At 46.0% G+C, this 24,621-nt stretch overlaps 1 protein-coding gene across 1 annotated transcript in view; it reads right to left on the minus strand.

The window, feature by feature from the left end:
- Positions 1–24,621, minus strand: part of FBXW8 (F-box and WD repeat domain containing 8) — a 62,245-nt gene that overhangs the window by 4,631 nt on the left and 32,993 nt on the right. The window contains 5 exon segments of the mRNA XM_030959082.1: positions 1,186–1,359; positions 8,816–8,861; positions 8,864–8,942; positions 20,285–20,494; positions 21,343–21,539. Coding sequence (XP_030814942.1) covers positions 1,186–1,359; positions 8,816–8,861; positions 8,864–8,942; positions 20,285–20,494; positions 21,343–21,539 — 706 coding nt within the window.

The raw sequence follows: 24,621 nt of genomic DNA on the forward strand, positions 1-24,621 counted from the left end.
TTAGTGTGTGGGTCTGGGTTTCACATTAGGGGATGCTGAGCTCTCTGCACAGAGCAGGGAGACAAAACAATTCCTTCTCTACCTGGGGACCAAGGACAAATGATCCAAATCTCAGCCCCAAGAGCACAAACAACGGGGACTGAAGAGAGAAAAACAAGAAGCATGGGACTTCATGAGCTAAAGTTGTAATTGGACAATTGTCCTGGATTGCCAAGCAAATTGTATCTATTTGCCATCTGTATGGCAGTTGTCTTCTGTTAATTGGGCAGTTTTCTTTATCTCTTCCACAATCACTCCTCCCTCAGGGGAGACACCTGCTGATAACAGCTACTGAATGTCCCTGCATGGCTGATAAGAACTACAGCATCCTACTAGGAGATGTGAGCCCAGAGGGAGGAGCCAAGCATTCCTACCTGGATATAATCTGGAGATTCTGGAACACCAGCACAGCTTCTCCACTGGATTTCCCAGAGGAACAGCAGCTGCCTCTTCTTCCCCTGGATCTTCAGAGGCAGAGACTGCACCTTTCTCCAGGATCCCTGCTCCAGCAGAACCACCCCTGACACTGCAGGAGGGCTGAGCCACAATTCCAATGGGGCTGCTGCCAGCACCCTGACCCACAGGGTGTCAGGTTGTGTTCTGACTCTGTCAGTGTTGTTTTAGTGTACTGCATTGTTTATCTTTTTATTTTCTTCCCTATTAAAGAACTGTTATTCCTGCTCCCATATTTTTTTGCCTGAGAGCCCCTTAATTTAAACTTATAGCAATTCAGAGGGAGGGGGTTTACAGTTTCCAGTTCAGGGGAGGCTCCTGCCCTCCTTAGCAGACACCTGTCTTTGGAAACTGAGACAACAACTAACTCCAATATGCCAATGGACCAGAATTTACAAAAGTGTGACCAGTTGTCCATTTTGTGACCATTGTGGGTTCATCTTGGGTGTAGCCCAGGCTGGGCTCTTTTGCTGCCCAAGGTGGATCTATTGAGGAGATCCTTTTAAATAAATCGCTACTTTATTCTTTAGCTGCCTAGTCTCTGTTCTAGGCCAGCCTTTACAAGGCACCAAAAGCTAAAGGGCCCCTCAGAAACACACAGGGAGGAGACAACTCATCCCCAGACCACACAGAACTCCCCCAAAACTCCCTCAGTGCCACATCCCCCTCCCAGCCCCGACAGCCCTGGCTTACCTGGCGTGCATCTCCCAGAGCTTGGCGGCCATGCGCTGGTCCCAGACGCAGAGCAGTCCCTCCTCTCCTCCACTGACCACCTTCCACTCGTCCATCTGCAGGGAGCACACGCCCAGCTGGTGCCCCTGCATGCAGCACACGGCCTCGCCCTGCCGCAGGTCGAACACCCTCACCCTGGGGGGAACAGGCACAATGAGGCACAGACACACAAATCTTCACTAATTAACACACAACTGATGTAATGTGTTTTTTATACTTTGTAATACTTTGTAATAGTTTTGGTTTTGTATTTTTCCCAAATGGTTTATCCCAGATTGTACCCCCTCCCTGTACCTGTGTAATCCCTCTCCTTTGCTGAGATCACCCCCAAACCCCCACCCTGGCTCTCTGTCTGTCTCTCACCATCCCATCCCCTCCATCCAGAACTTTCTGTCCAGGACGTCGAGTGATCAGCCAGAGGCCAGGGGTCAGTCCCCCAGTGTTACCCCATGCTCTGTCCTAAATGTCCATCCCAGCACCCATCCCTCAGGGTCACTCATTGGTCAGTGAATGTTCCCTAGTTTAGGTTCCCACCTCCCTTTAAATGTAACCTTGGCACCTCTCCCGGGGCTCTGGGCAGGAGCCCCCTGAGCTGTAGGGGCTCCTTGGGGACTCCTGAATAAACCTTGGATTAACCCCTGCTCAGAGTCGGCCCTTTTATCTGCTGCTGATGTCCCTGGTGTCTCTCCCGTGGCAAAGGTGACCGGCCTGGCTGCGCTCAGTGCCCACACCAGAGAGTGTCCCCTGCTGTCGGGGCTGGCCGGGGTTCTGGGGGCTCCCAGAGACACACAACTCTTCAGCTAATTAATCCACAACTGGCTGGATGGCTGTAAGTCTCTGTCCAAAGTTTCCCTCATCTGTATCATGATCATCATGAAAGGGACAGAGACTGGGGACCACTGAAGAAAAGGACCCTTGTCTGAAATTCTGGCCCTGTTGGAGAAAGTTACTTGCCACCCCGAAGCCGGATCACAGTGCTAAGCTGTTGTTCACAGGTGTGTTTGCTGTATGCTACACTGGGCCCAGTGAAAGGAAAAGAGGGGCACTTTGCCCTTTTTGCAACAATAGCCCTGGAATTTTTACCACCTCTCAGCCTGGCTGGACTTCTCCTGAGGTTTTTTGGTGGTCCCCACAGAAGATCCCTCACCTGTTTTGCAACCACCATGACAGACAGACTGAGATGGGAGAAGCCTCTCCATCAAAGACCGAGACATGAAACCCCTATATGAAAAAGCCCCCCTGCTCTTTCCAAGGCCTGGGACTGAAACCCCCAGCCCAGGGGAGGTGTGTGGGGCAGGCAAGCTGACCAAAGCGAGATGGATGTTGCAGGTGTGAGCAGTGCACCAAGAGGGCAATGGTTCTCACCCACTGCTGAGAACATGGACTGTGTGCACCCTTCTTCAAATACCATTTTTCCCCAAAAAATACAATAGACTACTTTTGATTCGATTTCAAGATTCATCTGTCGCTCTAGGACATGAAACAACATGAGTGCACACACTGCTGCTCTCAAGGTGAAGAAAAGAGAAGTTTATTTTCTAACTCCAACATTTATAGTTTTCCAAAAGTGACAGTAGATCGGAGGGTGACAGTGCCACCTCTCCAATGACACTGGACAAACCAACAGTCCATCAAATTTCTCCTCCTCCATAAAAGAATGCAAAACAATGAGTTATTTACAGAAAGTGTGTGAGAAAGTTTGTTACAAGAATGTAAACATCAGAAGGCTTAGAAAAACTTAAAAAATCAGGGCGACAATTCATCCCCTTCCCCTATCAAAAAAGAGTATAATAAGGGTTCAAATGAACTGGAACCCTGAGATTTCCCTGGATGTGACCTGGTGAATTCCATTGGCCGGACATCGAAGGACATGGCTGTTCTACGTTTGGTAGCTAAATACCTTCCTTTATCTTCCTCCCTCTTTTCCTTATTCTTCCCTTTTCCCCCAATTCCTCCCCAATGCATTTTGCTGTGGTCATTCAATAAAGGTACATTGGTTTTTGATTAATACTGCAAGATGGTTTCCAGGATGGTTTCTATGATTCTTTTTCCATAAATATTAGCTCTTGCCTGTCACCACTGAGTCAGAGATGACAGCAGCAGGATCAGAAGGCAAAGTGGCAAAAAGCCTTGTTTATTTCATCCTCTCTTCTTTTATAACTTAGTTTGCTACAGGTGGACCTGATTGGTCACTCAATCAATACATTTCACATGACTGGCTAATTAACAAGACACTAATTTATAAACAATCTTATGAAGAAAACAGAAAAACAGATTATTAGAAAAACACCACCTGCAGGTTGTTTTAATATTTGGCTATTATTGTTTATCTCCAGCTCCCTAAAGCTTCCCAGGCTGATTCTGGGAAAACTTATCCAGCTTTCTCTCTGACCAGGCTGTCACAAACACCTCTTATTATAATTAGCTGAATGTCCATTATGGCTGTGCAATTGTCCCTTTTAATTGGGTTGGTGGGCTTCTGAAGAGGAAGTAAGATCTCTTCCTCATGCTAAACTCTTCACCTGTGTCAAGCTGGCAGGGCTCTCACAGTCCAAACCTCCTCTCATTCTTACAAGCCTGTGGTATTTATGGTTCCTGCACTCTTACAATACTCCATATATCACCTGCTATTCCCAACCTTGCTTCAGTTACTCAATTAATTTCCTTGTTAAGCTCTGTATGATCTTTGCTAACTACATTTCTAACTTAGCCCCTAAATTCATTTAAGCTCTTAATTAAAAGATATATCTATTTTTTTACTGTCTTAGTTGCATTCCTAGCTCAACCCCTTGACTCACAAAGAGAGCTCTGCACATGCAGCCCATGGGCTCTCCTGGAAGGGGCTGAGAGCTGCTGGGTGAGCCAGGGAGAGTCAGCTGGAGAAGAGGTGCTAAGAGTCCCTAAAAGGAATTCTACCAAGGTTGTTGACATGGAAACTGAAAAGAAAAGAAGATAAACGAGAGGGGCCTGCAGTTGGACACGGCTGAAAACAGCAGTGGAGACCACTCTGTGCCAGTGAGCACTGTGTGGATTTGCTGTGGCCAATGAATAAATGTAAACTTTCTGAGAAGGTCTAACAGACAGAATACTGTTAGAATAAACAGAGAGAAGCCTTCTGAAACACATGGTGTTCTTCTGTGGGTTGTGACTATCTCAACAGTGACAGGTTCTGACAGCACAAGGATTTGGGGTCATGGAAACACACCTGGGACAGCAGCAGAGCCACTGCTGCTCCGTGGCTGGAAAACCAGTGAGGCACATCCTCCTCACCACTGATTTTTCACCCTGACTTCTGCAAAGATCTTTTTCAGGCAGATTTCTCCACCACACAGGACCTCTCTGAGTCTTTGCAGGTTTTAGGACCTAAAGAGGGCTCTGGGGTCTCAGCAGAGGAGGGACCTGGAGCTGCTGGAGTAAGACCAGAGGAGGAGATGCTCCCAGGGCTGGAGCCAGGCTGGGAGAGCTGGGGGTGCTCACCTGGAGAGGAGAAGGCTCCAGGGAGAGCTCAGAGCCCCTTGCAGGGCCTAAAGGGGCTCCAGGAGAGCTGCAGAGGGACTGGGGACAAGGGATGGAGGGACAGGACACAGAGAATGGCTCCCACTGCCAGAGGGCAGGCATGGATGGGATATTGGGAATTAGGAATTGTTCCCTGGCAGGGTGGGCAGGCCCTGGCACAGGGTGCCCAGAGCAGCTGGGGCTGCCCCTGGATCCCTGGCAGTGCCCAAGGCCAGGCTGGACATTGGGGCAGTGGGAGCACCTGGGACAGTGGGAGGTGTCCCTGCCATGGCAGGGGTGGCACTGGATGGGCTTTGAGGTCCCTCCCCAACCATTCCATGATTCTATGAGTTATGATATAAAATAAAAGTGAAATTTGGAGAAAGCTCCTCTCTCTGTGCCTCCCAATCATCAGCAATGCCACAAGCCCTGACACACCCGTGTTGGACACCCTGCTATCCCATCCCAGCCCTGGTACATGCCCACATCCACTACGGACCAGGGGTGATATTATTACCAGGATCAAGGAAAGGATTATTGTTGCAAAGATTTCAGAGGAGATTTTATGTGTGGCAATTCAAAAGATAAGACAGGGAATTACAGGTTCATAGCCTTGACTTAATCAGCAATATTCAAAGCAAGCACCCAGGAACCAGGACCTGCTTTGACTTCAAAAATGCAACTGACTGTGGCCAGTTTTTAGGTACATCTGATTTTTGGACATTATTGACCACCCAGACAAAGCATTTTGAAGAGAAATAAATGGAAGACTCAGCCAGAAGCAGAACTACAGACAAAGACCTTAGGATTGCCACAAGGCCACAATACCAGTCAGAGCTGATGGTTTTAAGTTTTAAACCCAGCTCATATCACAAAGGAGTGTGGGGTTTGATCCTTATTTATCAAGATTAAGAGATAAAGCAAAGTACATGAATAAACAAAACATGGAGCAAGTGAAAACAGAAGGAAAGGGGAAACACTGATCTCAGGTTTGAGAGGAAGCCAGAGCAAGTTCCTCCCAGCTGATGGCCATCAGGAAGAAACCCATCAGGTACACATTAATCCCAGAAAAAGCCAAAACACACTTGTTCCAACACATTAACTGTACTTCATTCCATACCCCTGCTAGGATCCTAATGGTGCTGCAAGTCCTTCCTCTCCCCTTCTCCAGCAGAGACTGCATCATCTGATTTTACAAATAACACATTTCAGGGGCTGAGAGACAAGGCAGCAGAGCAGGCCAGAGCTCCAGCAGAGCAGCATCCATCTGACAGGGAGGAGAACACGCTCTGTGTGCAACAGCCCATCCCACAGCATGAGGGGCAAGGACTCCTCAGTGCCCAGCTCCAGCAGAGAGGAGCTCTGGCTCCAGCCTGGGACAGGATGGGGTGTTTGGAAGGGCTCATTCTCCTGTGTGTGTTCTCCCAGCAAGCAAAGCTGCTCCTGTTTGGAAAGCACAGCTGGAAGCCGGGATCTGAGCGAGCCCTGCTCATGCCATGAGGGAGCACCCAGCTTTCAGGCAGGTGAAAATGCCTCTCCCATGCTGGCCCACCCCTGGGAGAACCAGAGGCACACTTGGCTGCTCAGATGTGCCTTAAGGAAGAACAGGAACAATGTTTTGCCAATCTCATGTGAAGCTGTAACACAGAGCTGGCCCAGCACGGACAGCTGGGCTCAGTGGGAGCGCTCGGGACTCATCCCAGCTCCAGGGAGCTGTTCTGGAGGCCAGGCCTGGCCCCTCCTGTCTCTCACTGCCTTGGGAGTGAGCTCCTGGCCTTCAGGAGAGCCTGGGACACGTTTGGATCCACACCTTTCTGGGTTTGCCATATGTTTGCTTTCCCAAGGCTCCTCTCCAGCCCAGCTCCCAGCAAGGCAAAGCAGGATCAGCACACGCTCCCTGCTAGGAGAGGAGGCCTCTTTCCAGAGCAAAGCACAGCTCAGGAATCAAATCAATCAGCAGTGCTTCAGCAGGAATTTCACATGGAAAGAGAGGTTTTACAGGTCTTACCAAGACCATTTTGTGAGTATTACTCTTCAAAATCATGGTTTTGAGTAAAAGAAGGGCAGATTCAGGTAAAATTGGGAAATGGCTGTATTTAATTCAAGCAGTAAGTGCTCTCTCTGGCCAGCAGCAGCCTGAGCTCCCATGGCAAGGTCCCTTGTTGGGGAAGATGAAACAGGAAAGCCTTATCAATATGATTGCCTGGCAAAAGATTTTGAGAATATAGAAACTATAAGTGAGATTGAAATGAAAGCAAGCTTTGAGATCCCTCAGTTACTGAACAACTGGAAAACAATGGTGTGGCTGGCTGAAGGTGATCCCCTTTTGATGGAACAACACCCTCTGCTTGCAGACAGGAGACCAAGGGTCAGAGCAGCCCCTGCAGCTTGGCAGAAGGGGCCCAAAGAGGAGTTTTTAGGGTTTAAAATGTAACACAGTATGGTAATGTAATGGTTCTTATAGGCTGTATGGAAATGCTGTAGGATTTGTATCTTGTCCTAGATTGGTTAGTGAGAATTAGAATATTCAACACAGAAGAAGATTTATTGTATTGGAATGGGAACGTCGCTCTCTTACCCTTTTACTCTCTCACCCTCTCATCCTCTCTGCCCCTCTCTTCTCTCAGGCCTGCTCCAGCTGTGGCTGGCAGCTCCCAGCAGGGCCCTGCACCCAGGCCCTTGGCAATGAACCCCAAGCTCCTGACCTGGCCTCAGAGATCTCTGGTCTCTGTCCGTCCCAACCATGCTACCCCCAACGCTCTGACAGTCCCTGTTCCATAAACTCACTCCATAATGCGGCCGTGGAGATTCCAGTCTCGTTCCACCTGTGGATGCCCAGCACCCTCCTGCAGCACCACAGGAGGATGTGCCCTCTGAGATGCTCTGCTCCTGCCCCCTGGATGCCAAACTTATCTTCCCAGCTGTTCATCCCCACTCCTTGCTGTTCTAGTGGCATCCAATCCCCTGATTTCAGCCAAGTGCTAAAGCTGAGAACCCCTAAAGGTTTCTTTTTTTCCCCCTATAAAGGGGAGAGATACCAACTCCAGCTCCTCTCCTGTCATCCTGCAGGAGATCAAAACTGGAGGTAACTTTACTGGAGTGCTTTGGAAAATCAATTATCTGCTTTTAGAGGGGAAAAAACCTCCCAGGGATTCAATTCCACTTGTCAAACTTCAGCTATTTCCTTTATCCTCCTTGCTGGGAAAGTGTGAGGCTTGCTCACACTCCCTTATTCTCCAGGAAGGAAAAAAAAAAAAAAAAAAAAGCTGTTTGACAAAATAATCATTTTTGCAAGCTGCTGCACTGGCGGGACAGAGGTCTGGGATTTGGCAGAGGGAAGTGCCCGCCTTCCAATCTGATCCCAGCACCAGAGCAGAGCACCACCTGCAGCCTGGTGCCCAGTGTGGAAAGGAGGAGGGAAGGAAGCAGGAGCCATTAGAGACTGGCTGCTGGCCATCCCACATCTCCTTTGGTGCACTGGATCAGACCCCACAAACGACTCGCCAAAAAAAGGAAATCTAAAAATTGGACTCAAAGGGTCTTTTTAAGCACTTTAATCCTTTTGCACTGCCTGTTCCCAGAGCGGCCATTCCTGGCAGCAGACACTGAGCTGGGAAAATCCTACTCCCCAAGCCAAGGAGTTAAAGAGAAAGCTGCTAATCAGCTAAATAGAAGCTGGAATCTGTTCATATGAAAGTCTCTTTTTTTCTCTGTCACCTGAGGGACATCACAGTGTTCCCAAATACACTTTTGACATCATTTGGCAGCAGGGCCCATCTCATCCTCCATGATTCATCCCTTAGGTTATTTTTTTAATATCAGAAAGTGAGCTTTTAAATGCCAAACTCATTTTGCGGGTGGCGGTGGGGAAGTGGAAGAGATTCCAAGTGGTCTCGCTGGGCTGTGCACCAACTGCCTCCACCAAATGGCTCAGAAAGCTCCTCTTCCCATGGAGCTTCCCAGACAAAGCACACTGACAGCCACATCCAACTATTACCTAATAGTTTGTTCCTCAACTTGTTGGAAACACGAGAGGAGAAAGCAATTAAAGCAGGGCCAGATGTAGGACAGGGATCTGGAGATGGGCATCACTTACCTTCTGTCCTTGTTGCCTGCCACCAGCATGTTGGGGGGCTGCTGTGGAGGTTGACACATGAGAAGTCACCCATGGAGTTGCCCACCTTGGTCACACACTGGTTTGTTTCCAGGTTGTAAAGGAGGATCTGGCAGAGAGGGAATAAAACACCACATCAGTTGAGCAGGAGTACCACGACAAGGTTTTGCTGCTCCACAAAGCAGAGCTGTGAGCACCTGAGGTGTTCTGCAGGACTTGTTTCTTGATGTGTAAAACAGAACCAAGAGACAGATCTACCCCTGTGAAGAAAGGCAATGACACCTGTAGCCATGATATTTTATGAAAAATCCTTTCCTTAGGATTTTTTCTCCTGAGAAGCTGAGAGGCCTCAGGAACAAAATGTAAACAATAATTATCTGCTGCTGTGGAATGCAACAGGTGCATCTGTGATTGGTCTCATGTGGTTGTTTCTAATTAATGGCCAGTCACAGTCCAGCTGTCCAGACTGTCTGGGTCAGTCACAAGCCTTTGTCATTCATTCTTTTTCTATTCTTAGCTAGCCTTCTGATGAAATCCTTTCTTCTGTTCTTTTAGTATGGTTTTAATAGAATATATATCATAAAATAATGAATCAAGCCTTCTGAAACATGGAGTCAACATTCTTGTCTCTTCCCTCATGCTGGGACCCCTGTGAACACCGTCACAGACAGCCTCAGAAATCAGGAATTCAGGTTTCCCAGTGGGATCCAGCAACAAGCAGGGATGCACCCCCAGAATGGCCGGGCACAGCTCTCAGTAAAACCACACAGGTGACATCTTTGGGGTTACAGGAAAAGCAAAGGGTTTCCTCATCAATTTTAGCGTTTGAGAGAGCAGCAAAAGCAAACAGCAGCAGCCCTGAGGAGGTCTGGACAGATGGACAGTGAGAGGCAGATCAGTCAAGTGCAGCAGGAACTGCAGGGCAGAGCTGAGCACACACTGAGAGCCTGGGTGCCCTCACACACACACACACAGAAATGTCACATCTGAAGTGGCAGCTCAGATGGGAAAGGCAGAAAAACAACTCTGATTTTAGGCAGCATCTGAGATGATTCAAGCAGAGCCTGGTTGAGAAGCACGAGTTGTTCCCTGTCCGTTCCCACTCCTCTCCTCCATCAGTTTAATCACGTTTGCTGTCCTTCCTGTGGGGCCAGATCTGATCTGTCTGCTTGGGCCTTTCAATTTAGGAGAACAAATATTTTTAGAAACAGAAAAACGCATTGGTCAAAGCCCAGTGGAGCTCAGTGCTGCACCTGGCCTTATATAACTTCATAAACATGATTCAATTTCATGGTATTGCTTGCTGAAATGAAAAGAAACCTTGTGACCATGAGAAGAGTTAATGGTATTTAAAACACCAGAAAAACTTCACAGCTTCCATGGTAACATCAGCATGGCCATGTCAACGTCACATCAATATTATTTACTCCTAATTTGCTGATTATAGCCACGTGCAGCTCAATAAATATTGCACTATCTGGACGGATTATTTCAACATTTGCCAGAACAGCAGCACTGATGCTGCCTGGCCTTTAATTTCCTATCTGTGCCATTTCAGAGATCTGAAAGGTGAATTAAGAGAGCAGGAGAGGATCATTCTGTGATGGAGGCCTTTGGGCAACCAAGGTGAAGCTTTAAAGATCTCAAGGAACAGGGCAAAGAGAGACAGAGAATTTGCAGGTTTCCTCCACCTGCCATTCTGCCAGGCAAATTCAGGCATATTGCAGCTCCCTATTAGGATCAACATATCCAACTTCCTTAGGTGTTCCTAAGATTTATAATCTCCCAATTAATTCTTTGTGAAGCTGCCTCAAAAACCATGGCATTTTTCATCCTTAAGACCCCAAAAAACCAAAGCAAGGATGACCTTTGTTGGAAAACCTAAGAAATAAAAGTTAAATTTAAATAAAAATTAATTTAAACTTCCACCCCAAGGAAAAAGCTGCTACAAACTTCATGGCAATGTTAGTGTTTGAGGTAAAAACCAGTTTACAGCCTGTTCTCACTTCAGCCCAGCTCCCAACAGCTCAGTAACCAAACCCACAGATAATGATGTTCTGGCAAAGGCACCTCGAAGGGTTCTCAGTGCAAAGGAAATTAATATCTGTGCCTGGCAACCCAAAGTTCTCCTTGGAAAGTTTGGAACAAAAGACAAAGACAATAAACTGCTGAATTCAACTTAAGAAAGAACTGACAGGGTCAGGAGCAATGCATTCCAGCTCCCAGTTGGGCCCTTCCCAGCTGGATGTTAAAACTCCACAGGGGAGAGGGCCAAAAGCTGCTTTCTTAAAAGTCCCCTGGGGCTGATACTTGCAGTGAACATTCATAAACTATTAATTTATCTAAATGACCAGAGCTCCCATCTCTGCTATAAACACAGGATACATGCTTGAACATCCAGCCATGGCCATGAAAGGCTGGAATGAAAAACTGCACTGAAAGATTCCCATGGAACGTTTTCCATGTTACATTTGCTCTGCCTGCAGCCCCGTGGCAAAGCTCACAGGTAACAGCAGCTGAGAAACAAATTTATTTCTCCTCACATAACTTGAGGGTGGCCAGCAATTTAAAGTGTTTGCATCAAAGAATCTGTAAAAGAATAAGGGTTCACACCCACAAAAATGGAAGAAAAGCTTATATCATCTTCTCCTACCCTCTTCAATTCCTTCTCATGCCTGTCTCTATGCTTTTAAAGATTGTTTATTTTAACCAGCAATCTTGTTATTGATTTAAATTTATTTTAAATTTTATCATGCACAAATGTCTTTCTAACCAATTAGTCCCATCATTGGAAGAGTCTCTGTGATTTTCAGTATCCAGGTTTTGCCTGTCTTGAAATTCAACCTGTCTTGAGCAGTTCCATGACCTGCAAATGAATTTCAAACCCTTATCCTGACCAACTGATAAGTAAAGAAGCTAAAAGCACTCAGAATGCTTAAGTCTGAATAATAATTTCCTGGAGCCAGGGATTTAAGAGCACACTGATGACAATTCTGAAGTTGCTGGAACACCTCTGATGAGCTCTCCTGTAATATCCCAAGGCAAGAAGGATTTTCTTTACAAAGGCCAAGGAGAGAGAATGGAAATACCTGGTCAATAGGGACTTGAAATAAGGGTCTGTGTGTTAAAGGGCAGATAAAGCATAAGATCTCTGGGCGGTTTATAATCCTATAATGCACACTGCAAAGGGATTACCCTTTTAAAGGTATTTATAATCCTATAATGGACACCCAAGCCCAGTGACCTAATAGGTACCGAACTGAGGGAAGTGCACCAAGAGCATTTGGGTGTGAAATGAAGAACCCTGGGATAACACACTAATGAGCAGCCCTGGCCCCTCTGGGACCTCAGGGAGGAAAAGCATTAAAGACCCCGTGCAGGCAGCACCGGGATCCAACGCCCCAAATAAAAAGTGTCACCTATTAACATTGGCCAAATGAAAAGTCCAAGTTGTTGGCCAAGAGCCAGGCAATCTCCCTGAATGCTTAATAATTCAACAAGCCAGGAATAGCCAGAGCATCTCCAGCATTCTGTTTAGTTAAAGACCACAGAGATTAGCAAACACATTATCCATCTCCGAGGCGATCCCTTCCCTGTTACAAGTCCCTTAACGACCTTTACCATCCCTCCCTCTCTCTCTCTCTCTTTTAATAAGGCTGAGCAAATGGGACTTCATTTCAGCCCACTGCCACAGACTGGGGGTATTAATTATTCATGCTCATAGTCTCCCCTTTGTTAAGGCAGTGCATTAGACTAATTCCCCTCTTTGCTGGGTGACTTGGGCACGGCTCAGCCCGTGGCTGCTCCTCTGGGAGGGACACACCAGGAACCCAGTCCAGGCACAGGAAAAAAGGCAAAGTTACTGTTCTGCACAGAGCTGCAGAGCGGTGGGGACAGGGAGCTCTCTTTAAATGCTGTCCAAGAACTCATGAAAGATGCCTGAAATGAATTCCCAAAGAATTAAAGGCTCTGGAGCCAGAAGAGCTGAGCTGTGAGCTTTGTTACATCTCGCTGCTAAGTGAGGTCAAGCGTGGTCGATGCACTCTGCTTGAGACACTTCCAAGAAAAACCAAGGAACTGTAGGAAATGCTGCTGATGGAACCCTTCCATGCATGGCCAAAACCCCAGCAGGTGTTTTGGGATGCTGTGCTGTTGGAGATGTCTTTTTTGGACAGAACATTAAAACAACAAATCCCTGAGCACTTGTTATCAAAGAGCCTGTGGTACTTTCAACAAGAGCTGAGGTGTCCATCCCACTGTCCTGGATGGCAGCCAGCACACGCCTGCTCTGGGAAGAGCTGCTTTCCCTTTCCCTTTCCCCTTCCCTTTTCCCTTCCCCTTCCCTTTCCCTTTTCCTTTCCCCTTTTTTCCCCTTCCCCTTCCCTTCCCTTTCCCTTTTCCCTTCCCCTTCCTTTCCCTTTCCCACCTCCTGCCCACAGGAACAGCGTGGGGCAGCTGGAGACTGAGCTGTGTCTCAGAACTGGGCAAATCCCTCTGTGTGCTGGTTCTTATTATTCTTGTTCTCTGAATTTGGTTCTTATTTAGATGCACTATTGGAGGGAGGATCATAACTATCAGCAAAAAGCACATTGTAAAACCACACTCAAACCCTACATCTTTCTCCTCACTGAACAACACACAGGATCCATTACAGAAGCACTTTTTCAGAAAGAACCATCCAGGATTGAGGTTTCTGTCGTTTCAAGTAAAATAAAACCACCCTGAGTTGCTCAGAGTGGCAGAGGATCAAGCAGCAAGCCTGAGAACAGAATTTACATTTATTTTCAGATTATATTTCTCCCCTTTGCTTCTGTCCAGCCCTCTGCCAATTGGAAAAAACATTGCCTGAATACACAGAGATATTGCCAATGAAAAAGGGGCTGTGAAATTCCAAGTCCACCATAAACAAAAAGGGATCTGGTTTCTGCTCAGGTCAAACCCATCCAATCCAGAGGGTACCTACAAAAGCAGGAATATGCATTTGTGGAGGAACTCATCAAATTAAACACAACATATGGTACACACTGCTGCAAGTTTGGATTTTATATCTAAAGGGATGTGGAAAACAAGAATATTTTTAAAGTTTACAAGCCCCAGGGGCACAGTTTCCCTGTGCAAATGTATTGGATTGCCTACTGTAAATATGGCACATAACACTGCAACAACAACAAAAACAATCTGACTGTTAACAAATGCAAGGTCAGCACGCTGATACTTGTGCACACAGATAAGTGTTCTGGCTCCATAAATTTCAAGATGAGCTAAGATTTAAAAGGAGCAGCTGAAGGAGACAGACAGACAATCAGAGAAGAAGAAAAAGAGTAAATCAAACACCAAACAGCCAGTTAAAAAAATAAATAAATAAAAAAGCAGTTAATATCCATGAATAATGGATGTTTGATTTAAAAGCAGTTTACTCCAATATGATGTAATTTTTGACAATCAGCCAGAGAGACTATTTTTCAAGTTCTTGCCAGATAGAAGTCATTGTGGGGAGCTGGGAACACAAGTGCTTCTCTGAGCATGTGGAAAATCGACTTTCATGCCATCCTAAAGGTGACTTTTCCTGGCATGCGCCGGGCGATGCCTGAAAACCCAAAAGCAGCAGAGCTCCCAGCAAATCCAGCAGGAAAAGCAGCTCCCTGCTCCTCCCCATCCAACACCTGCTGCACAAGTCACACACAGAGCTAAAGACGAGTGCAGTTTGCTTTTCCCTTTGAAGTTTCCCTGAGCCTGGAGTTGCAGAGTGAGGCTTCAGGCTGGTGGCAAGCAGGGGAGCCAAGCTCGGCACTGGCGCTGCCAACGCACCTGCAGCCCTGGGCACTGCCAGCCCCCGGGGCTCTGCCAGCCTGGGATGGGCTGGGATGTGGGCAGATGTCTGCTAGGACTGGAATGGGGTCACCAGGCTCGTTTGACTCGTGCCTGGAGCCTGGGCTAAGAGCTCCAGGGCCTGTGGGGAGGATGTTGTGTTTACCCACCGAACCACCCACACACTCAAAAACCCCTCTAGCCCAGGGACATGTGCTCCCTAACCTGAGGGAAACCTTCTGAAGCTTAAAAACTGAATTAAATCCCTTGGTTTCATCACCTGGAATATTCATGGCACATCCTAGCAGCTGTATTTTCCAAACCTGAGGCACCCACCTCAGCCACCGTGCCAATTTTGAGGCACTCACACTATAGCACACAGAGGGGGGAAAAAGCAGAATGTCCTTAATGTCAGCCAATAGAAAGGCATTGATTTACTTATTATTTATTTAGTCTTTTATTTATTTCAACTTGTAAAATTATTCCTGGTCATTTAAGAGTGTTTGATCAAGAAATCATGCAAAATTTAGACAAGAAAAAGTTCTGGACTCTCTGCTGGTGTCTTTTCCTTGTAATAGTTCAGTTCCTTAGAGAGTTCTGTCTCTCTGACATGGTACCAAAGAGCTTATAAATAAAAAGGTATTTAAAACACCTTTCAACACCTCCAAAGATCTGCTAACACCCTGCAGTCCTGCAGCTCCTCAAAGAGAGACATTTGAGCAACTTCCATCTGTTCAAACACCAGCAAGCCCTGCCCTTCTACTGGTAGGAAAACAAGAGTTCATAAAGATGAATTTGCTGAAAATTGGGCTCTTTACGAGGGTCACAGAGGCCAACAGAAGTGAAAAACCCCACATTTTTTAAACAAGAAAAGCTAAGATTAAAAAAATTGAAGTCTTTGGCACTCCATGAGAACTTGAGACACTCAACACCAGGAAAGACAATGCAACTTCTCAGTTAGGAGGATTTTAGTTAAAATAAGGTCTAAGTAAGGTGTAAAAGCTCACATAAAGCAGCCATGAACTAAATATATCACCCAAAAATGACTGTAAAATATGAAACTCAATTTCAAGGAGTATTTACTGTTGTCCAGAGCAGCTGGGGCTGCCCCTGGATCCCTGGCAGTGCCCAAGGCCAGGCTGGACAGGACTTGGAGCAGCCTGGGACAGTGGAAGGTGTCCCTGCCATGGTAGGGGTGGCACTGGATGGGCTTTCAGATCCCTTCCAACCCAAACCACTCAGGGGTTCTATGATTTCAAATCTGTTTTCACTCACTATCACTGGTTAATTCCACTGGACACACTCACATTTCCAAGCAGCTGAAGAATTCCATGGAAACACAAAATCCAGGAGCAAACCCAGGCAGTGTTTCACTGGCTGCTGAGAGGAGCCAGGTGAAGTTGAACACCTTTCCTCAAGTCAATCAGCAGCTCCAGAGAGCTGCAGAAGCAGCAGCATGAACAAGCAGCACCCGAGAGAGCTGATCTCAGCACATCCAGCTTCTGCCTCAGAGCTGGAAGCTGTAAAATCATCCCTTCCCTCCTCTCCTCCCCATCCACCAGCCCTGGAATCAGGTTCATGTTCGTGCACAAAGCAACCAAACCCACACCTGAACTGTGCCTGGCAATATCTGTAACAAAAATCCTCACCTGAGCTGTTCCTGGCAATATCTGTAACAAAAATCCTCACCTGAGCTGTGCCTGACAATATCTGTAACAAAAATCCTCACCTGAGCTGTGCCTGACAATATCTGTAACAAAAATCCTCATGCATGCTGTATGAAACTTCTTTGGTAGAAAAACCCCCAAATCCTCCTTTGCTCATTGTCTCATATCTCCAAGAATTGCTGAATATGTTAAAAATTTTGAACAGAATTTGAAATACAGGAGAAAGTTGTGGTTTAGGATATTTCCTCTCATCTCAGTATAACAAACACCTCTAAATTTCACAGAAATAATCCACAAAGCTCACCTCAGTTGTAGTAGGAGACCAGACTTACCTGACAGCAGGTTCAGGAAAGGTTATAAAGGCACCAGCTATGAGAAAAACTCCAGACTGCATCAGAAACCAGATGAACTCAAGCCTAACATTTATCCTGCTGCCTCCTTTCGAGGTTTAGATCCTGACCTGAAGAGCACCAAAGCCAATCTGTGGATTTAATCTCCCCCATGGTGTTCAAACCCAAAATCCCCACAGGTGCGTGCCCAGCCTTGTGGTGCTGCAGCAGCTGTGTGACCAGGGGATGTGTCACTGGCCTGACATCATCCCTCAAGGAATGTCACCTGGATGCCCTGGGAATAAGGATTTCCCCCATGGGTCATTATCTGGGCTATTTAATTAGCCCTAGACAAGCCTAGATGGGAACACAGATCTCAGAATGTGGACTTGAAGGGATTTCATGTTGAGTTAACAGAGCTGAAACAACAAAATCTTTCATAGCTTAAGTTCAAAAATGAATTCCAGGAGCACTAAAGCAGAAGAACTTTCAAGAAACGGCAGCATATTTGGGTTGTCTGGTGCTACTAAAGTGCAAGCTGAACTTCTCAGGGATGAAGGATTTCTGTTTTCTCCTCCCTCCTGCACGGGTGTCTCTCATCTGACAGGAGCCAAGTCTAGGCCACGGATTTGATGTTTTCCTCCTCTCCAACATAAAAGTTCCCAGTCAATTTATGCCTCAGATCTCAGCTCTGCTGTCAAAAGTGGCTAAAATTAGGAAATGATTTTATAAAAAGAGAGAGGGAGGAAAAAGATGGTTTCCCTAAGTGTTTTGATCAGGAAGCAGGTTACTAGGCAGGGATTGCCAGAAGGAAAATAACAACCAGGAGGAAAACAAAGAAAACCCTGAAGTGGGGAGGAACACAGGCAGCAGCCAGAGGGGCTGGAGTCCTCCAGGATGGCATTTGCAGGCTGGGGAGCTCTCCCAAAGCCAGGCTGTCCCCGTGGGCCCAGTGTAATCAGCCACTGCAGAGTCCCTTCACGTCTGCGCGAGGCCGCTCGTTAGCATAAGAGCCATCAGTAATTAATTTCCGGCGTGATGTCAGCTGGAGCAGCAGTGCCAAGGCAGTGTCCTTGTCACACCCCCCGGCTGTCTGGGCCCATCTCCCTGATTAGGATGCACCAGGTTTAACACAATCTGCCAGCAAGAGCCAGGGAGCTCAGGACTAAATGAGGAAAGATGTCCTGTGGTGGTGTTCACAGGGGTCTCAGGACGAGAGAAGAGATGAGAATGTTGACTCCATGTTTCAGAAGGCTTGATTCATTATTTTATGATATATATTATATTAAAACTATACTAAATGAATAGAAGGATTTCATCAGAAGGCTTGCAAAGAAGGAAAAAGAATTATAACAAAAGCTTGTGTGTGACCAAGAGTCTGAGCCAGCTGGGCTGTGATTGGCCATTAATTAGAAACAACCAACATGAGACCAATCACAGATGCACCTGTTGCATCCCACAGCAGCAGATAATCCAATGTTTACATTTTGTTCCTGAGGCCTCTCAGCTTCTCAGGAGGAAAAATCCTAAGGAAAGGATTTTCCATAAAATATGTCTGTGACAATGTCCAGCTTTGCTGAGCAGCATTCGGACCTGGGGGTGTTTCTTGTCGGGACCCAGGACATTCTTCTGGCTGCCCTGGGTGATTTGAGACCCTGGCAAGGGGCTCAGAGACCTTGGCACAGAGTCAGAAACACCAAAAACACCTGTGCCTTCGATTTTGGCCCATGGAAACAATTACCAACTTTGTGTGAGGAGTTACAAGCCACAAGGGTTTGAGTAGAATAATAGTGAATTTGTCACAGGGTGAAAAAGTAGAATTTTGGGGATTTAGAATGGGGGTTCAAGAGGCAAGATGGAGGAATCTGGGTGTGTCCTGTCCTTCTTCTCCTTCTTCTTGTCTTCCATCTTCTGCTGTGATGGTGACACTTTTTGATTGGTTTAGAGTAGAGACAAACTGTCTAACATAGGTGATAGGTATTGGAAAATTATTGTAAATAAAGTACAGGTAGTTCTTAGTATAAAAAGCTAACACCATCCCAAGGGCAGTCAGTGTGCCACAACCCAACCTGCTGGACAGAGAAAGAATGTAACAGATAAGAGAAAATAAACAACCTTGAAAAGCAGAGCTGAGGAATCTCAACTTCTTCGGAATTAGTTTCTTTGGGAAAAAGAGACTTTCTAACACCTCAGGGTCATCTCAACCACAGAAAACCGAAGGTTTCTCTGTTCTTTACAAGGCACAAAAGTGATCACTGGGGCAATGCCCCCAAAGGAGGCAATTTCACCTCCTGCCCTCCCACCTCTGGAGGGAACAGAGCTGGGTTAGGACAGCAGAGGAATGAATAAATACAGCACAGCTCACAGCAGCTCAGCCCTCCAGGTATTTATGGGGGTTTTATGGGGAATGAGATGCAGCTGGACATGTTTATCCCTTACAGAGGAAGCCCTAAATAAAGCCTTTCCATTCCAGTCACTCACCAAGGGAAATCCTGCATTTTTACACTCCAGACCACAGTGGTCTGCAGTGGGTGCTCCACTCCTGCTCCTTCCCTCACTGCTGACAGCCTCAGTGTTACACAAAAATGGAATGAAACCAGGGACTGGAAAAGGGAGGCAAGGTGCAGGAAAGGACAGGAACTCTTCCCAAGGCATCTAGAAACACCAAAATCCCCTCAGAGTTTGGCCAAATACTCAAGAGCACAGCACAAAAAGCATCCCCCCTCCTAAGGATGCTCATTTGCCTGATACTGCTCAGGATGAACAGAGAGGCTGAGGGATGGTTTGGGATTTTGGGTTGTTTACTGGGGTTTTTAGGTGGGATTTTAGAGATGAGTTCCCCCTGATGCCATTGGTGCAGCACAGACAGAGCTGGGCCTTGCTGAGGAGCAGAGGGTGCACAGCGAACCCAGCTGGCTGAACACATAATATCAGATTGTGCTTTTTTCTGACCTAGAGATGGGGCAACCGAGAGGTGTTTTAAAAAATTCTATTCTATTTTTAGTCTCTTGTGAAGGATGAGACAATACAGATATTGTAATTTACACTACCACAATTAGAAGCTAATTATTTCTTAATTACAATATAGTATAAGTGGTTTTTGACTTATTAATTTTTACCACACTATACTGTATGTCTTTAAATTAATAATCTAAAATTACTCTTCATAAATCTTACTACAATATCTTTTTCATAATTCTATTTCCTTAAAGTATCTAATCTTACTTATAAAGCCATCCTTTGAAACTTGTTTCTAGTTCTATTTCTCAACAATATCTATCTTATTCCATACTATTTCTAAGTCAATATTTCCTATCTCAAAGTTTACATACACATACATAACTTCCTATCTCAAAGTTTACATACAGATACATAACTTCCTATCTCAAAGTTTACATACAGATACATACTATGTAAACCTTGTGTCAAACATTAAAAATTCTCCACAAGTTCATTTCCCACAGCTGAACAATAATCCCTCACTTCAGCCCACAAAAGAACACAAAGCAGCATCAGATTATTGCATTGAATTGTTTTCTCTCTACTCTCAAAAGCTGGAGAGTAGGGAAAGACGTCCTCAGCACGAACTCTTTTTTTTTTCCTTAATTACAAAGGTGTAAAAATCTTCTCAAAAATAATGACAGTACCTGGTTGGGCTCATTCAATAACCAGCCAAAGGTTTTGATGCCAAAGGCAGCCTCGTGAGCAGCCACGTCCAGGCAGGTGACAGGCTGGCCATAGACTGAGTGCAGAATCCTGCCAGGAGCTTCTGCTTTCAGGAGATAGACAATGTCCTCTGCAGCTGCCACTGCCACCGGGCTCCCCGGCACATCTGGAACCAGATTAAGGAAGTTGACCTAAAAAGAGCAGACTTTTTATTTTATTTTTTATTTTTAATTTATTCTAATACAGTCAAAAATTCTTTTGCATGTGCTGAACTGAACAAACTACTCATGTGTGTCCTGAATCATCTCAGCTATGGATTGATTGCACACAAAGATCAAGCATCAGGCTTATTTCTGAACTGTAAGACTGAGCTTTGGAGGGGGGATTAATCAGGAGTGGTTTAAATCACTTCACACCCTTTAACTGCACAGCTCCCTCCTACAGGAGAGAGGCTGCAAGACTCAATTATTCCTACACACTTCCTTCCCCTTTAAAAACAAATGCTGATACTCTGAGACAAAACAAAACTTCAGAGAATGAGTTTTAATTACAACCCTCAAAACTTCAGTGACAGAAGGTGCAACCTAAAGAAGCTGCATGAGTAGTTACAGCTTCACAAGTGACACTATTAGGCTGCCTGCAATATCCTGCCTCAGAATTAATCAGATAGTGTGGATCTGGAATGAGACCTGCAGTTTCAGCTCCAATTCTATGCGAGAAAACTGATTTACAAAATGAGCCAGCTTAGTTTACTGTTGACAAAAAAAAATGAAAAAAAAACCTAAAAAAACCCAGCCAACCTCCTGCACCATATGGACTTGTGCTCATTTTCACTCCTAGCTCAAGCCAGCAGTTCACCCTTGCTCTTCAGGGATGGAAGACTCACCCTGAACCTGCTCCAAAGTCAGAGCCTCGAGCTGGTACCGCCCTGAACTAGCTCAGGCTGTAAGACTTTTGTAAGAACCATCCCAACCCTACCAACAACAATTAATATGGATCAGGAGCTCCTGTAAGGAAACAGAGCAGCCTGGAGACTCACCAATTTCTGGATTTCGAAGGTTCCTGGGGTTTGCCAGAATCCTCTGTCGTCGGGGCTCTCCAGCCTGACCTGGAAGCCGGAGGCCGTGGCCACGGCGGCGCCGCCCGGGGCCAGCGCCAGCGCCTGGAGGTGCTGGTTGTGCTGGAAGTGATGGATGGGCTCCTGGCCCAGCAGCAGGCTCCAAACACTGACAGTGCCTGCACAGGGGAAATGGCGTTAGCTCAGCTCTGACACAACCTTCAAGGAGCCTTTCAACAGCTGCAAATGGAGCTGGTGGAACAAAGGAACACACGGGGAAGAGATGGGGGCAGGACGGCTGAAATTCAGGATGCTCTGGTTCCTCTGGCCAGGGGTGCACAGGAGAATTTATGTGCTCTGGCCTGAAGCTGAAGGAGGGGATGTATAGATGGGATATTGGGAATTAGGAATTGTTCCCTGGCAGGGTGGGCAGGCCCTGGCCCTGTGGCTGCCCCTGGATCCCTGGCAGTGCCCAAGGCCAGGTTGGACATTGGGGCTTGGAGCCACCTGGGACAGTGGGAGGTGTCCCTGCCATAGCAGAGGTGAAATGGGATATGCTTTAAGGTCCCTTCCAACCCAAACCCATCTGTGATTCTGTGATTCCAGGCTCTATTGCTCTGTACCTAACTCCTAACTTCTGACTGTCCAATAACATTAGCAGCTACCTTGAGGAAGACTCTTTGACTTCTCTCACATTTCCATATTTGGAGATCAGATAAAAACAGACACCTGAAATTTTGTTCTATCAGAGAGAGGCCCTCAATTACCCCAAAACCAGTGAGGAAGAACCCACACTCCAATTTTAAGTCACTTTGCTGCATGGTCACAGAATCAGAGAATATCCAGAGCTGGAAGGGACCCCCAGGATCATCCAGCCCAGCTCCTGGCCCTGCCCAGACCCCCCAACAATCCCACCCTGTCCATCCCTGGCAGTGCTGTCCAAAGGCTCCTGAGCCAGAGGCTTTCCTCACTGCCCTGGGGAGCCTGGCCAGTGCCAGCACCCTCTGGGGGAAGAACCTTGCCCTGATCTCCACCTAAACCTCCCAACACAGCTCCATTCCCTGGGTCCTGTCCCTGGTCACCACAGAGAAAAGCTAAAGAATGCAAATCCTAAAGATAAAGGAGTGTAAGTCAAAAGAAAACATATTTATAATTGCATTTTTGCCAGCCTGGCTCCCTAGTTCTCTATTTAAAAGCATCATAATCTGAATAAGAGCAACCTGAGGCAATCAGGAGGGAACCAGAAGGGAATTGGAGCCTTCTGGGCCACCTTTGCACTGAATTGAGAAGCAATCTTCCAGCACGACAGGCAGGGCTGGAGAAGGCTCCCTTGCAGAGGAGCACGTTAATGATGAAATGATTAATGGCAGCTCTTCCTTCAGAAGGAGACATAAAAGCCCTGACAGACAGCTGTGGATGGGCACCACTGCCAGTTTGCAAACACTCCTCCCCAGTCCCAGAGGAGGTGAAGCAAGAGTGTGGTAATGAAACTGCACATAGTGAAATGGTAGCTAAATGAGTTTAAATTGATTTATGGTAGCTTTTGTAAAGATTATTTGGTATCTGGAAAGTGCTACCCATGTGAAATAATGCAGATAATCCTTAAGATCCCTGTCTAATGGCACTCCCACTGAATATTTATATTCCTCACCATGGGAATGAGTACCATAATGGGGACCATTTTTGTTTTATTAGGGATGAATATTTAAATTAATCTGCTATTTGCCTAAACAATTAGCCGCCTCTGTTTGTTTACACAAAGCCAAAACTGCAATTAGGCTTCCATCAGAAAGATCAGTCCCGACTAAAACTGTCCCGACGGAGCCGTAAGGGCTCCGAGCAGAACTTCCCAAAATGACTTCTTAGCATAATGGTAATTATGTTAATTGCTTGAAAGGTAAATAACTGCTGAACTGGGTTTGCAAAACAGACTGGTTGCACACAGCTTCAAACCAGTTAACAAATCCAAGTGGGCAGCACAGGCTGCAGCCCCTCTGCAGGGCTGAGCTGGGGCTGCTCCTCCCCAAGGCAAAGGGATGGGGAGGTCTCACCTCCAGGAGATGATTCAGCCAGGAAAAACCCCATCAGTGATAAACTGGTATCACACACAGGGAGTCAGAACTGGACTTTCGTGTCAGACCATGGATTTGGCTGCCAGGCTCCTCCAAGCAGGAGGATTTTCAATTTTTGTTCAGCAGAAAATGTATCTCAATTAAATATCAGGTTCATGAAGGGGAAAAAGAAGGTTGGTTTGCTTTCAGTGAAGCCTTTTGTTTACACATCTCTGTGATGAACATTCCACTGGGTTTAACAGTGTCTAAATGGATGAAAGTTCTAAAAAATTAAAAAACATATATATTCTGACCACAGGAGTAAACTGAGAAACCCAGAGCTCAGGGTTCTGCTCTCCAATTTTGGGCAACAAGCCACTTATTATTATTATTATTATTATTATTATTATTATTATTATTATTATTATTATTATTACTATTACTATTACTATTACTATTACTATTACTATTACTATTATTGCATCTCAAACATGAAAAAAATCTGTCCAAAATAAAAGATTTTAACCAGGCAAACACAGAGTGTACAAACACAGATATGTGCATTGTATTGCCCATATCATGATACGGGCAAAACATTTTAGATTACATTCCTGGTAATCTAAAAAAAAAAAAGTGACTTGTAAGGTCACAAATTCAGGTGTGATGAAGGAGCACAAAGTAAAGAGTAACCTGGAGAGTTCAAAGAATATCCTGAATTGGAAGGGATCCACAAGGATCAGGACAGAAAGAAAACAAAAAAAGCAAACACTCCACTGGATTTATAAATAGGTAAAGCTGCTATGAGGGCTAAAAGTGCTGCTCAGAATATTCTGCATTTCACTGCAGAAACAACAAAAGGTATTTATGGGTGTGCAAGTCCTTGCCGCAGTCAATCACGTTTGGGTAAGAGCAAAAAATCCCACACCATTCCAGTTCAGGTTATTAGTGTGGCACTAAAAAAAATCCGGCAAAGATTTAGCAGTGCAGATGAGATCACTGCTCTCCACAGTCTGTCTTCCTGCCTCCAGCACTGCCCAGCACCTCATTTCCACAGCAATTCCTCTGCTGAGGTGAAGTTAAGGTTGCAGCCATATGTTATCTTTTTTATTTTTTGTAATACTGAAATCTTACTAAGTGTTAGAAGGTCACGAAAGGAAAATTATAAGCAGCGGTTTCACAGCACGCTAAAATCTGCACCATAATTGTGATT

This window comes from Camarhynchus parvulus, chromosome 15 (genome assembly GCF_901933205.1).
Source record: "Camarhynchus parvulus chromosome 15, STF_HiC, whole genome shotgun sequence".
In the NCBI taxonomy this organism is placed as follows: domain Eukaryota; kingdom Metazoa; phylum Chordata; class Aves; order Passeriformes; family Thraupidae; genus Camarhynchus; species Camarhynchus parvulus.